Source organism: Hyperolius riggenbachi, chromosome 6 (assembly GCF_040937935.1).
Source record: "Hyperolius riggenbachi isolate aHypRig1 chromosome 6, aHypRig1.pri, whole genome shotgun sequence".
Lineage (NCBI taxonomy): Eukaryota > Metazoa > Chordata > Amphibia > Anura > Hyperoliidae > Hyperolius > Hyperolius riggenbachi.
Window position 1 is genome coordinate 305,791,416 of NC_090651.1, and position 16,013 is coordinate 305,807,428.

The 16,013-nt window shown below is 43.3% G+C and overlaps 1 protein-coding gene across 5 annotated transcripts in view; it reads right to left on the minus strand.

Moving 5' to 3' along the window:
• Positions 1–15,140, minus strand: part of HSPBP1 (HSPA (Hsp70) binding protein 1) — a 55,897-nt gene extending 40,757 nt beyond the window's left edge. Inside the window, exons 1-2 of one of the 5 annotated variants that reach the window (XM_068242943.1) lie at positions 15,053–15,140; positions 12,499–12,642 (exon numbers count right to left, since the gene is read on the minus strand). In XM_068242943.1, the coding sequence (XP_068099044.1) occupies positions 12,499–12,630 (132 nt within the window). In that variant the 5' untranslated portion in view covers positions 12,631–12,642; positions 15,053–15,140. Of the gene's footprint in view, positions 1–12,498; positions 12,643–12,950; positions 13,041–15,022 lie in introns of those variants that run through there. The other 4 variants (XM_068242945.1, XM_068242942.1, XM_068242944.1 and 1 more) reach the window with 4 other exon arrangements.
• Positions 15,141–16,013: the final 873 nt, after the last annotated feature.

Consider the following 16,013-nt stretch of genomic DNA (forward strand, 5'->3'; position numbering starts at 1 on the left):
AGGGAACCTATAGCTCGGGAGCCAGATGTGGCTCTTGATGACTACATCTGGCTCACATACAAATCAGTAGGGGTTGATTCACTAAGCTACACGGCTCAAGCAGCGCAACTTCGTGTGGCAGAGCAAGTAACATTTTCAAAGTAGTACACGCTACTGCTGTAGCATACACTATTACCTTATGCTGCATACACACTTGAGATAAAAGTCTTTGGAAAAGGCAAGATCACAGACCAAATATACCCTATTCCATGTAGTATGAGAGCCATACTCTTTACAGTCTATTCTATGGAGCTGCACTCCCCATCAGATAAAATCATTGCAAGATGCTGCACACAAAGATGCCCGTACACATTTAAAAGATCATTATCTGCAAAAGATCTCTTCCTGCAATAGATCCATTCATAGTCTATGAGATCTGCAGATCCTCATACACACCTTGTTTAACAGACTTCATCTGCATATCTGGCAATCATCTGCAGATCTGATAATCCATCCTGGTGGATCTGATCTGCAGATGATTGCCTGTTAAACAAGGTGTGTATGATGATCTGCAGATCTCATAGACTATGAATGCATTTTGCAGGAATGGATCTATTGCAGGAAGAGATCTTTTGCAGATAATGATCTTTTGAATGTGTACAGCATCTTTGTGTGCAGCATCTTGCAAAGATTTCTATCTGATGGGGAGTGCAGCTCCATAGAATAGACTGTGAAGGTATGGCTCTCATACTACATGGAATGGGGTATAATTGGTCTGTGATCTTTCATTTTCCAAAGACTTTTATCTCAAGTGTGTATGCAGCATCACTCTCGCTGCCCGAAAAAGAACAGCTGCTCCAGTTGTCCCACTCTGGAATTCTGTCAGGCCCAGTGACTTTGTAAGACGAGATCCCCGCACTTTGATTGGAGCGGGGATCTCGTCCTACAAAGTGAATCAAGGCCCAAGTCAGCTAGCTAATTGTACAAGCTGTTAGTCGGCATTTCTCCCATCTGGCTCTCTGGGATGTTGCTGAAACCCAAAAGAAGCTGAAGACGTGTCTGACACTTCCGCTACCCAGTGAATCAACTGTATACACATCACCATAGCAACAGGGACGTGAGTCCTCTGCTGCACATGCGCACTGTCCCAGTTTGAAACATACGGTATGGCTGTCACAGAAATACATTTTAAAATATGTGGCATTTATGGCTCTCTCAGCCAAAAAGGTTCCTGACCCCTGTGTAAGGCAGTTTAGGCGCAGTATTTATAGGGCAACTGAAGCAAGAGGGATATGGAGGCTGCCATATTTTATTTCCTTTTTAACAATGCCCATTGCCTGGCTGTCTTGCTGATCCTCTGCCTGTAATACTTTTAGCCATAGCCCCTGAACAAGCATGCAGCAGATCAGGTGTTTCTGACATTATTGTCAAATCTGATAAGATTAGCTGCATGCTTGTTTCTGGTGTGATTCAGACACTACAGCAAATAGATTAGCAAGGCTGCCAGGCAATGTGCATTGTTTAAAAGGAAATAGATATGGCAGCCTCCATATTCTTCTCACTTCAGTTCCTCTTTAATGCTTTGTTTGGTGTGGTGTTTCCTGGAGGCAGAGGCCGTGATCTCTTGAGATATAACTTGGAAAATATTTTAGTTTAAAGAGAACCTGTACTGAGTAAAAATATTTAAAATAAGCACATGAGGTAACTTCAAATGAACATTACATAGTTGCCTTGCCATCAGTTCCTCTCAGAAGGTCACCATTTTTTTCTGACAATAATCCCTTCCAGTTCTGACAATATTTTGTCAGATCTGAAATATATCAGTTGCTGTCAGTAAAATATCAGTTGCTGTCAGTTATAGCTGAGAGGAAAACTGATGTACCAGGTAATGTCCATGTTTCCCTATGGCTCAAGTGGGCGATGTTACAGTTTAACTGTGTGCTGGCCAGAAAGCTGTTATGGGTAATGTCCATTTTCAAAATGGAGGACGGAAAATTCCCTTGATCATAGTGAACAAACACGACGCGGGACAGGAGAAAAACACTGAGGAGTAGACTACATGGAAGGTAAGTATGACTTGTGTATGCTTATTTTGACTTTTAATTTTCAGTTCAGGTTTTCTTTAAAATGTGAGAGTCAACTGAGCTATGAAAACAATCTCACCCCTAGAGCTGCTATAGATTTACATAAAGTAAATGTACAGTAATGTTAGAACTGCTGATACAGATTACTTGAGGCGTTGTAGAGCACCATGTGGCACAGTCCTTGCAGGCTTCCCAGACAACAAGTGACGCCACCAGAAAAGCCAAGCAGTGGAAAATGAAACTTTCTCACATAACCATTTCAGCGGACAACTACTGCTAAGGGCCAATCCACCAGGGCTGTGGAGGCGGAGTCGAGGTTTGAGTTTTCAATAAAGTGAGGAGTAGGAGTCAGATTTTTAAATCAAATCCATAGCTTTTGTAAAAATTAGACTAAGGAGTAGGAGTCGAGGAGTCTGAGTAATGTTGGGTACCTGGAGTCGGAAGATTTTTGTACCGACTCCACAGCCCTGCCATATATGTGGCCCACTGCTGGCAGCTCATTTCGCTAATGCTAAATGCATTTCTGCTTCCGAGCAGAAAAACGTTTGGTTTCTGTAATTCCATTGTCGTGTTTTGAGCCCCTAGGGGATACGGAACCACAAACACCGCTAGAAGCTACACGCAGTGTGATGAAAAAAAAATTTGATTGACTGCAGCACTTGCACAATCGACAGTAAAATCATTGAGATGAACGCTTCCATTCATCTCAAAGTGGGATGTGGCAGATCCCACCAGTAAACTAAGAGGACTGCCTAAACAGCCGTTAGGCCTCTCTTATAGGGATACAATAGTAGTAGCAGTAGAGTATTGTACCGGGTTAGCCATCAGTAAAAGCATGACATTTTGGAGTCGGAACGCTTACTTTTATTTAATCTAAGTTAGCCAATAAACCGTAGCATTCTAATTCAAAGCTTCTTGCCGTTAGGGATAAAATGTGCTGCAGCAAACCTGGAGGATTCTAAAGGAACCCTGAGGATCGGCAGAACCCCTGTTAAGAACACCTGCTGCAAAGGCTAGCTAGACCGTAAACAGGTGGCAGGGCTGTACACCGTACACCAGGGGTGTCCAAACTTTAGGCCAAGGGCCATATCGCTGTTCGAGAGTACTAAGGGGCTGAACTAGAGAAATTAAACACAATTTTTGCTAATCGCCATAAGGTATACTATGCCTGTGACATTCTGTCAAATAAAATATTTCCACGGGAAATAACCCATATACTGTTAGCACAGTGACAGCTGCTAATCAGTAGCGGTTACTGCTAATGGCACAGTGGCAGCTGCTAATCAGTGGCCGTTACTGCTGCTGGCACAGTGGCAGATGCTAATCAGTTCCTGTTACTGCTGCTGGCACAGTGGCTGTTACTGCTGCTGGCATACTGGCAGCTGCTAATCAGTGGCTGTTACTGCTGCTGGCACAGTGGCAGCTGCTAATCAGTGGCTCTTTCTGCTTTAGAGGGCTTTGGAGACCACTAGAAATCTGACCCTCAGGGCTGGACTTTGGACATGCCTTCTGTACAGCCATGTCACTTTTGCATGCTGATGGCAAAAAGACCCTGCTGAGCTCCAGAGAGTCCAGGTTTGGAAGCTCAGACATAGATTCCCATACCCATGCCACACTCCTATTAACCTAGTGTTGAGATCATCACCTGGTCTGTGAACCAATAGAGAATCCAAGCAGCTGGCCGGTGGAAAGGGAGTAACTATATTCCAGGTGTCAGATTCAGGAACCTTTAATGGACAACTGTAACACGAGGGATATGGAGGCTGCCATATTTATTTCCATTCATTTAACCACTTCACCTTCAAGTTTTTTCCCCTTAAAGTGAACCAGAGACGAAGCACCCTCATGTATTTTACCATATATATCAGTGGGGACATTAGAGAAAACACCTACCCTGCTTTCTGTTTTATTCTGCACTGCACAGCTTGCTTCTTATCAACCCTGATAAAATCCCAGGCTGAGCATTTAGTCTGGCTTTGCTATAATGACTTTGCTATAATGACTCCTAAGCAGAGCCAGCAGGGGGCAGGCTTGGGCTTGAAAAGACATGAGAGAAGACAGTGAGTTATAAATATTCCTGGGCAAAGCCAGGCTGAATGCTCAGTCGGGGATTTTATCAGGGTTGATAAGAAGCAAGCTGAGCAGTGAAGAATGAAACAGAATGCATGGTAGGTGTTTTCTCTAATGTCCCCACTGATATATATGGTAAAATACATGAGGTTGCTTCGTCTCTGGTTCACTTTAAACACCAGAGCAATAGCGCTCCTTCCATTCATTCACATATAACTTTATTACTACTTATCACAACGAAACAATCTATATTTTGTTTTTTTCGCAACATATTAGGCTTTCTTTGGGTTATACTTTTTGCTAAGAATTAATTTATTCTAACTGCATTTTAAATGAAGGAATAATAGGAAAAAACAGGTAAATTCATCGGCCATTATAGGTTTACAATAATACATGCTACCATAATTAAAAGCCAGACATTTTATTTGCCCATTTGTCCCCACTATTGCAACGTTTAAAATATTTCTCTAGTATGTATGGCGCCAATATTTTATTTGGCAATAAAGGTGCATTTTTTCAATTTTGCGTCCATCACTATTCACAAGCCCATGATTTAAAAAATAACAGTAATATACCTTATTGACATAAATATTTAAAACAAAAAGTTCAGGCCCTAAGGTAACTATTTATGTTTTGTTTTGTTTTTTTTTAAAGAAAAATTAAGGGTTCTATGGGAGAGTGTGGGAGAGAAATAGTTAAATATAAAATGTACGACTTTTAATTAAAAAAATTGTATGTAGGTGTAATTCTACTATTTGGCCACAAGAGGTCCTTGTGCATTCCATTCTGTTTTGTACTATAAGTATGCTAAACAGGAAGCAAGGTATCGCATGGACTTGTAAGTATCGGCATAAGTGAATGAGGCGGCATTTAACTGATCGCCGACGCTCATTCGTAAGGGGTCTTGGATTAATGAATGGGAACTGCAATCCCATTCTTTAATCCCCCCCCAACCGATTGGAGGCGGTAACGAGCGTAGTAGCTAGCGGGAGTGCACAGTGGCAAGGGAGAAGTATCTACGTCTCTGCAAGGTAAAGCAGGGACGTAGATACTCGTACAGTAGAAGGGGAAGTGGTTAAACAATACTAGTTTCCTGGTAGCCCTGCTGATCTATTCGGCTCCAGTAGTGTCTAAATAACACCAGAAGCAAGCATACAGATAATCTTGTCAGTTCAGACAATGTCAGAAACACCAGTGTTCTCCCCAGGCTCTTTTAGCCGGGTGCTCCACCCGGCTAGATTTGGTGACCACCCGGCTGTCATCGGCTCACCTCTTTACCTCCTCCTATGCTGTAAGCAGAGTTGCCCTGCATTTTCATCTCAACCCACCCGGCTACTTTTTCATGCCACCCGGCTACTATTTCATGCCACCCGGCTGGAAAAAATGTCTGGGGAGAACACTGAACACCCTACATGCTCGTTCAGAGTCTATGGCTAAAAGTATTAGAGGCAGATGATTGGCAGGAGAGCCAGGCAACTGGTATTGCTTAAAAGGGCATAAATGTTGAAGCCTTCCTATGCCTTTCGTTACAGTTGTCCTTTAACTATTAGGACTGGACTCCAGCTTTACACAAAGGCAGTTTCCAAGGATTTACAGTGTATATTTAATAAGAAATCATCAAAATACACCCATAAGTGCAGCAGCTTAGCGCATCACTATGCACTATAGAATACAAATGGTCATGGAATGTATATGTGTTTGTTAATCCTTCATTACTGTTACAGATAACAACAACACAGGAGAACGGGCTGTAATAAGTGCGATTGTGAATGGTTGCTGCAGCATTGAGGCAGCAGTGAAATCAGGGAGAGAGGGGATTACATATTCTACCAGGCTGCCGCTCCACACTGTCAAAGAGGAGTTTAAAAAAGGCAAATGGGATGTAGCACATGGATAAAAACCCCAAGCCATTGTAAACATAATTCCAGCTTGAATTCCAGATGGAGGGAGGCCAGAAAGAAGCATTAAACATAATACCCCTTTTGGCTGGAGTCCTGAACTGACTACCTAATGCAGGCATGATTAATACTTAGAAAGTGCTGGACTTAACCTTGCAGCATAGTTCTAATGCTTAAATACATATGATCTACCCTCCCTACATACACACACAGGAGGATGAGGAAATATCAAGAATGTTTCCCACAGTTCCCCTGACCTATAAACCAGACATTTACCACAGACAGAGAAAATACCAACTACTCTGTCCAAGTCAGCTTAAAAGTGGAGTTGTGTGGTGAGGCGTATAAAGGTTTGAGGCCTTCCTTATCCATTTGTTAATGTGAACATTACAGAAAACTCGACCTAGCTATACAAAAACACTAAAAAAAAACTCTAGGTCACCCCCAGCTGGATATGTGAACTGTGGGAGATCTTACCAATATTCTATGTGTAAATGTCGTTTTAAAGAGAGACTGAAGCAAACAAAAATTGCTATTTTTACCTCGTAGTTCGCTTCAGTACTCTCAGTAGAGGTAAACCGCCACATCCCCGAGCCAGAACGAGGGCTTTAGACCCCCAAATCCCAGGGGGACAATCTGGTCAGTGCTTCCTGAAAGAGGCAGAGCTTTCTGCTGTAGCTCCACCTCTACTGAGGTTAATCGCCGTGGATCTCTGCCTCTCCCTGACCCTCTCAGTCTTCCTTCACAGAGAGGGGTGGGGAGAGGTGGAGATCCACATGGTGATTGACGTCAGTAGAGGCAGAGCTACAGCTCAAAGCTCTGCCTCCCCAGGCAGCAAAATCCATGACCAAGAAAGTCGTAAAATTTTGCCCCAGGATTTGGTGGGTATAAAGCCCTTGTTTTGGCTCGGGGATGCGGCGGTTTACCTCTACTGAGACTAATGAAGTGAACTACCAGGGGGAAAACAAAACACAAAACAAACAAAAAAACCCACACACCTGAATTTACAAATGCCATGATGAAATAAACATAAGTACCAATAGCAGTGTTCTCCCCAGGCTCTTTTAGCTGGGTGCTCCACCCGGCTAGTTTTGGCGCGCACCTGGCCATCATCCGCTTAACTCCTCCTTTGCTGTAAAGAGAGTTGCGCAAAGAAGCGCCAGCCCTGCACATTCTCTAATTGCGTAAGTTTGAGCAACCATGTTAATTGTCATGACTTTCCTGTATAAATCGTTGGTTGTTGCTATAAAAAAAAGTCAGTTAAATGTATCATGTAGGAGACACACAGTAATATTTGAGAAGTGAAATGAAGTTTATTGGATTCACAGAAAGTGTGCAATAATTGTTTAAATAAAATTAGGCAGGTGCATAAATTTGGGCACTGTTATTTTATCGATTCCAAAACCTTTAGAACTAATTATTGGAACTCAAATTGGCTTGGTAAGCTCAGTGACCCCTGACCTACATACACAGGTGAATCCAATCATGAGAAAGATTATTTTAGGGGGTCAATTGTAAGTGTCCCTCCTCTTTTACTTTTCTAAAAGAGAAGCAACATGGGGGTCTCAAAACAACTCTCAATTGACATGAAGACAAAGACTGTTCACCATCATGGTTTAGGGGAAGCATACAGAAAGCTGTCTCAGAGATTTCAGCTGTTTCCACAGTTAGGAAAATATTGAGGAAATGAAAGACCACAGGGTCAGTTCAAGTTGAGGCTCGAAGTGGCAGACCAAGAAAAATCTCAGATAGACAGAAGCAACGAATGGTGAGAACAGTCAGAGTCAACCCACAGACCAGCACCAAAGACCTACAATATCATCTTGCTGCAGATGGAGTCACTGTGCATCGTTGAACCATTCGGCGCACTTTACACAAGGAGATGCTGTATGCAGAGGAAGCCTTATCTCTGCCCACAGCACAAACAGAGCTGCTTGAGGTATGCTGAAGTATATTTGGGCAAGCCAGCTTCATTTTGGAATAAGGTGCTGTGGACTGCTGAAAATAAAATTGAGTTATTTGGGCGTTATGTATGGAGGAAATACAACACAGCATTTCAAGAAATACACCTGCTACCTACAGTAAAATATGGTGGTTGTTCCATCATGCTGTGGGGCCAGTGCAGGGACTGGGAATCTTGCCAAAGTTGAGAGATGCATGGATTTCACTCAGTATGGGCTGGTGCACACCGAGCGGCTTTTTCAGCGTTTCTGCAGCCGCTTGCGGCTGCGGATATGCTTGGTCAATGTATCTCAATGGGGTGGTTCACACCAGAGCGGGAGGCGTTTTGCAGAAACGCATACTCCCGGGGTGAGGCATTTTTTGGATTGTGGATGCGTTTCTGCCTCAATGTTAAGTATAAGAAAAACGCAAACCGCTCTGAAAAACGGCAGGCGTTTTTGTTACAGAAGCTGTTCAGTAACAGCTTTACTGTAACAATATCTGAAATCTACTACACCAAAACCGCTTCACAAAACTGCAAAATGCTAGGTGAAACGCTACAGAAAATAACAAAAAGTGTTTCAAAATCTGCTAGCATTTTGCGGATCTGCTAGCGGGTTTTGGTGTGCACCAGGCCTATCCGCAGATTCTGGAGACCAATGTCAAGGAATCAGTGACAAAGACAAGACAAGACAATGGGCTCTATTCTCAAAGAGCCAAAAGTACCGCAAAATTTTAGCGCTAAATTCCCGCCAGCGGTAAACTCCGCATTTTTTCAGCATTCACTAACATTTTCCGCATGTTTTCCGCATGCGGGAAAAAAGATGCGGAAACAGGCATTATTCATGCGGGAATCATGCGGTAAAAAGGTCGCATGAAAAAGTGTTTAAAAAAAAAAAGTTAAAGTCCACCAAGCACAGCCCTTAAGCCTCCACACTTCATTAAAGTCAATGGGATGCGGAATATATCACCTACTACTTGTAGGTGATAAAAATTCGGTAATTAACGAAGAAATGATGCGCCTGAACATCTTTGAGAATTGATCTTTTATTGCGGAAAATACCGACTTTTGTGGAAATTTTACCGCATGAATCCCGCACTTTTATCACACTTTTTCCGCATGCGGAAAAAACATGCGGAACATTTTGAGAATCCCAACTTGCCGGTATTTTGGGTGCAAACTTCCCGCATGTACTTTACCGCATGCGGGAAGTCTTTGAGAATAGAGCCCAATGACCCTAAACACTGCTCAAAATCTACTAAGGCATTCATGCAGAGGAACAAGTACAATGTTCTGGAATGGCCATCTCAGTCCCCAGACCGGAACATAATTGAAAATCTGTGGTGTGAGTTAAAGAGGAGCTGTTAGGTATAAGGTCTCAGAAAAAAAAACACATATATCAGTAGCTAAATATTGGCTGTACTTACATTACATATGCATTTCACTGTCCACGTTTGGATTTCACAGAATTTTTATATAGTATTTGCAGAGAATGATGCTCCTGACAGCTCATGGCAGGTTCCATGTTTGTCTGTCTCCTATGAAGCCAATTGTGTCGTCTTGTCCTCCCTGCTTCCTGATGATTCGACTTACAAAAAAGATCCTAATGGACAACACTACTGTGCAGTGAATATTAATTAGCTATGTGGCTAGGAACAATAGCGGACTCATGCAGTATACTCTAACGGAACATATGCTGTGATTTTTCAGTGCTGTGAGCTGGGCTGAGTTACAAGCTGCTGTATTTTGAGCCTGTAACTTCTCACTAGCAGCAGAGAGGAGGACCCAAGGTGGGAAGAAGCAGCCCCAGAATGCTTTGCAGTATATTATGCGGCCTCTCGTACTTTTAAGAGCTTGGGAATAACAGCCTTGCTGTTCAGTACACATCAAAAGTAAGAGAGATTTTTAACTTCAGTATTCCCTGTTTGGCTTTCTTCTAAACTGTTTAACACAGGTGAATAGAGGTTTAAATTAGCTTTTGCAGCCTGACAGTTACTCTTTAAAGATAGCTGTCCATGCTCGGAAGCCATCAAACCTGAATGAACTAAAGATGTTTTGTAAAGAGGAATGGTCCAAAATACCTTCAATCAGAATCCAGACTCTCATTGGAACCTACAGGAAGCATTTAGAGGCTGTAATTTCTACAAAAGGAGGATCTACTAAATATTGATTTCATTTCTTTTTTGTGGTGCCAAATTTTATGCACCTGCCTAATTTTGTTTAAACAATTATTGCGCACTTTCTGTAAATGCAATAAACTTCATTCCACTTCTCAAATATCATTGTGTGTGTCTCCTATATGATATATTTAAGTGACATTTTTTTATCGTAACAACCAACGATTTATACAAGAAAATCATGACGATTAACAACGTTGCCCAAAGTGTGTGTGTGTGTGTGTGTGTGTGTGTGTGTGTGTGTGTGTGTGTGTGTGTGTGTGTGTGTGTGTGTGTGTGTGTGTGTGTGTGTGTGTGTGTGTGTGTGTGTGTGTGTGTGTGTGTGTGTGTGTGTGTGTGTGTGTGTGTGTGTGTGTGTGTGTGTGTGTGTGTGTGTGTGTGTGTGTGTGTGTGTGTGTGTGTGTGTGTGTGTGTCCTTTGCAATTTGGCCCCGGAAGTGCCTTAGTTGGGGCCAGTCAGTGCAGGCACAATCTGGCCGAGCCTGCTCCCCATTGTGCTCCCATGGCCGGGAGAGTTTTGCACCTGCGAAGTAGTATTGCGCAGGCGCAGCCATGCTTGCGCAGTACACTCCCGACCAGAGGTCTTGTGGCCGAATTGTGGAAGGGTCCTGGCGGTGCAGGAGGACGGCAAGGGATCAGCCTGGAGGGGGCTGGAGGAAGCCCCAGGTATGTATGATTTTTTAAATCCCAAAAATCTCGGGTTCCCTTTAAACAACTAGATGTATTTATGCAAATGAGCTTGTCATACAGCTTGTGAATTCAGTCCCTTTCCTGAAAAGTAAACAGAAGCCTTCAGCTTACATTGTTTAAAAGGAAATAATATGTTAGCCTCCACATCCCTCTCACTTCAGGTTCCCTTTGAAGGACAACTAAAGTGAGAATATGGAGGCTGCCATATTTATTTCCTTTTAAACAATACCAGTTGCCTGGCACCCCTGCTGGTCTATTTGGCTCCAGTAGCGTCTGAAATACACCAGAAACAAGCATGTAGCTAATCTTGTCAGAGCTGACAATAATGTCAGAAACAACTGATCTGATGCATGCTTGTTCTGGGTCTATGGTTAAAAGTATTAGAGGCACAGGAACAGCAGGATGGTCAGGAACCTGGAGCGAGAGGGATATGGAGGCTGCCATATTTATTTCCTTTTAAACAATACTAGTTGCCTGGCAGTCGTGCTGATCTTTCTGATCGGTAGGGTCTAACATGTACCTAATTTTGTCAGATTTGTCATAGACATCAAATCAGTATGCATGTTCAGAGTCTATGGCTTGAGGTATTAGAGGCAGAGGATCAGCAGGACAGCTACACAATGTATATTATTTAAAAACAGGTCAGCCTCCATATCCCTCTCACCTCAGGCTCCCTTTAATGCAGCCAAATGGCAGTGTTTGTAATCCTACAAGTGTCAGCATTTGAGACACATTGCAGTTACCCGCCAGCAGGACAGGACAGGAAGCCTCAGGATCCTATCAAGGCTTCCCTCGCTGATCTAAAGTCTAAAGCCCTCGTTGCTGAGTGCAGCAATAGCCGAGCGAGCCTGTTTGCGCATGCGCTGTACCACGGAGGCCACGGCTCCACCTTACTGCGCATGCGTGGGCGGGCTGAGTTGGCTATTGCGTGACCACACTGGAGCAAGAAGAGCTGATTTTAATTTAAAGTCTCTTTGCCCGTTTAGCTCGGGTACATTTTAAACAGGTGCAGAAATTCTAAATTAAAATCAGTATGGTTCAGAAGACTGGGCTTCATTCTCTCACACAGCGATATCAGGGTATGTCATCTTATGTAACTAGAAGACTTATTTGTGTCATAACCAAGAAGGATTCTGGGCCAATAGAAGATGTCACATCTTTGAAAACCACTTAAAGAGACTCTGAAGCGAGTCTAAATTCTCTTTTTTAACTTGTATTCATTTTAAAGCACCATAAGCCCTGCTAAACCGCCGCTATCCCATGGCAAAACGAGGGGTTTATACCCCCCAAATCCCCTGTCCTGTGTCAGGGGAGCGATTCCTGCTTGAGGCAGAGCTTAGGGCTGTAGTTCTGGCTCTTCGCCCGTCAACCCCTGCCTCCCTCGGTCTTCCTTCACTGAGTGGGGCAGTGAGAGGCGGAGATCCGCCAGCAGATTTACATGCATGGAGACAGAGCTGCAGCTCCAAGCTCTGCCTCTATGAACAGCAAAATCCACAACCAGAGGGGATTGGGGGGGGGGGGGGGGTATAAACACCTCGTTTTGCCGCGGGATAGCGGCGGTTTAGCTGGGCTTATGGTGCTTAAAATGAATACAAGTTAAAAAAGAGAATTTAGACTCGCTTCAGAGTCTCTTTAAAACTCAGTCCGTTAGTTTCATACCTCATCTGTCATCTGTCCCGTTTGGTCTGATCCCACTTGGTTCACTCCCCCACCAGCTTCAATGGCCATATGTAGCAGTCCCTGAAGACTGTGCTCATGCTCTTTGCTTCCTTCCTGTCCTCCATCCGCCATGGCAATATCTTACTTAATGCAAAAAAAAAAAAAAGTAAATGTTAGATACATTTCTTCCAAACAATGTTTGCAGCAATATGTACGGTTGTGGGATTGCTGTTGTTCATGTAGCACATGAGACCCGAGGAATTGGTAAGAATTCCCACAAAACGTTAAAAGTACAATACAAACTGGTTAGACACAGAACATTTATATCGTGCTTTTCTCCTGGCGGACTCAAAGCGCCAGAGCTGCAGCCACTAGGAGGCACTCTACAGGCAGTAGCAGTGTTAGGGAGTCTTGCCCAAGGATCCTTACTGAATAGGTGCTGGCTCACTTACTACCCATAGTTGTGTGTGGCCTTCTGTTGGGCAGTGAGTGAATCTTTAACATCCAGTCCTGAAGGACCACTCCAGCGAAAAAAGTAAGCATTTAAACTGACAGAACCGACAGGTTTTGGACTAGTCCATCTGATCATGGGGATTTACAGGGTTTTATTTGTTTTCAAAAGCATTTCCTTAATGGCAGTTGTTAAGTCTAACTGACAAAATAGTGTGCAAGAGTTTGGGCAGTTAAACTGCCGTACAGGAAGTGCTTTTGAAAACAAAGAAAATCCTCACAATCCCTCATATGGAGATGGACTAGTCCAAAAAAACTGTTGGTTCTGTCAGATTTTAACAGCTTACTTTTTTCGCTGGAGTGGTCCTTCAGGACTGGATGGTAACGATCCACTCGCCTATGGTATGCTATGGTGACAATTCTGATGCAATGGACACATCTGAACAAGGGGTTTGTGCTATGGATGGTAACAGTACATGCAGCGTCACTGTCCATGGTAAAAACCTGTTGTAATGTTAACACAACCTAATGCTGGATACACACGGTGCGTTCGCACACTCGATTTCCTGCTCGATTTCCGTCGATTCGTTTATTTCCAACGTGTCAGATTTGGATTTCGATGGATCGTTAGGTCGATTTGGCATACTTTGCATGCGAATCGACCTAACGATCCATCGAAATCCAAATCGGACACGTTGGAAATAAACGAATCGACGGGAATCGAGCAGGAAATCGAGTGCGCAAACGCACCGTGTGTATTCAGCATTAGTCATAGCTGGAGATCTAAACAAACTACAGTGATCTATAGGCATGCATTGCAGCTTATTATATGGCGTGAGCAGGAACTGAACAATATGATGACACTTAGGGCTCGATCACATCATATGCACAAATGGTGTGTGACATGCAAGAATGGCAGAAGTGCATAGAAAACACTTCTGCTGTCCCATCATATGCGGTGTGCAGAAGTGTGGTGCTCTATCGCACTGCTGCATGCAATTTTTGCAAGAAGCGCATCGCTGACCTATTCACTGTATTGAATGGGATCAGCAGCACAGCGCATAGGGATCTAAACAAATCTACTATTAGTCAAAATTTAGTTTAGGTTTCTCTTCTCAGAGCAGAAACTACATTTCCCAGCAAGCTTTGCTGCAATAGACTTCATCCGGGTCACCACAGCACAGATGCACAGCATATGGCTCTCTGCTGTTGCTAGAATGCTCAGCATGCAGATTACAAAACTGAAACTTGTCAGGAAGGAGTACACTACACAGGCATTCCCAAACCAGCAGCACACTGACCCACTAATCATCATCTCCAGCCTTTCACATGCATTCTTTAAACACACATAGGACACTGCATGATATGTGCTTTATAGTAATACAGATTTCATCAGTATCCATTCAGTAAAATTACTAGGAGCATCTGCCCAATTTTAAGACAGATATCAAACACACACTCTTGTCCTAATGTGGAAGAACGCAAACAATACTGATAAGAAACAGAACACACCTGTTAAAATCTGATAAGGTTACAGTAGTTATGCTGACCATGTACCATGCAATCCTCATTATTACCACATACTTGTACGCTAAACCTGGCCATTCACCATGCAATCTAGATTGTACCATTTGGTCTGATCTTCATATACCTAACTCTGTATAATCTGGTAAAAGGCTTTTTCTTATGTTCAATTGTTCTTACATTTCAGCTGCACTATCTTTTTTTTGTATAATCTCTCTAAACTTATTAAGCTGGCACGTGTGTGTAGAATAGTGAGCTCATAGGCAGTATTAATCAAGTGCGTGCTGAGACATGTAGTTCCCCAACGACCCCCAAGCCAATGGCTGCCTGATGCGGCTACAATGTATCTCAGGTAAAGGACTAGCTGCTACAGGATAGTATTTAACCGGTCAGGAAGTATGGCTCCTGATTGGCTGTCTCCACTAGATGCAATAAGGCACGTGTAGCACCCGTAAATAGTGATCAGATCCTAGAGACACAGAATATAACAGAACGCTGGGTAATGAGTCTGACTGGCAGATGGGCCATAGCGCTGCATCACTGCTGGTACCTTAGAGCAGATCCCTCCTGGAAAACTCACTGTATCCACAAGCTTCTTCTCCCCTGCAATGTATGCTTTGCTATATAGTACAGTACCAGCCTTCCAGCCTCTTCCAGAAGCTTCTTCCTTCCTCCTTCCGCCCTTCACTTGCTTTCTGTATAACATAGTGCGCCATCTGCCGGCCAGACAGAGGAAGCACGTACAGCTCAGCAAAGTTATAAGAAAAATATATTTTCATCTTGAAGGGTCAGGCTGCAGGCATGTCACTTAGAAAAAAAGGCAGAGATTAGGCAGTAAGGCAGTTACTAAAAAAACAAAAACAAAAGTGGTTTTCCCATTCAGAAAAGCATGGGTTTTAAACTTAATTACCATGATTTATTCCTAGGTGACACTGTACTTATTATTGCCTTTACAGGATGTAAGCTAATGACCAGTGGCGTAACTAACGCGCTTGGGGCCCCCGTGTGAGTTTTACATGGGACCCCAAGCACTTTATTAGGCCTCATTTACACCTAAAAACGCAAACGCAAGCGTTTTGCGATTTTGTGCACTCTTTTTGTACACACTTTTCTAAGCGCTTTGCCAGAGCGGGTTTGAGATTCACTCCCTGACGCTAGTCAGGAAGTGAACTCTTTGACCCGGAAAATAATAAAATCAATGTATTTATTCAAAAAAAAAAGCGAACGCAATCACTGCATAAAGAGGTTTTGTGAGAGTTTAGCGCTCTTCCTATACCTTCCATTATAGCAAAAACACTCCAAAAATGGTACAGGCAGGCACCGCTTTGCTGAACGCACAGCACACAAACCGTGCTGATATAAACCTTCTCATAGAGATTCATTGCACATGCATTTTGTGGGTGATTTTAAAAAATCGCCTGCGCTTGAAAAAAGGCTGAAAACGCTCCCTAGTGTGTACAAGCCCTGAGTGTCGAGCCCCAAACCTACCAATGAAACCTGCAGTGTCAGAGAGCGGTAATCAGAATCTAAGCAGGTCCTTT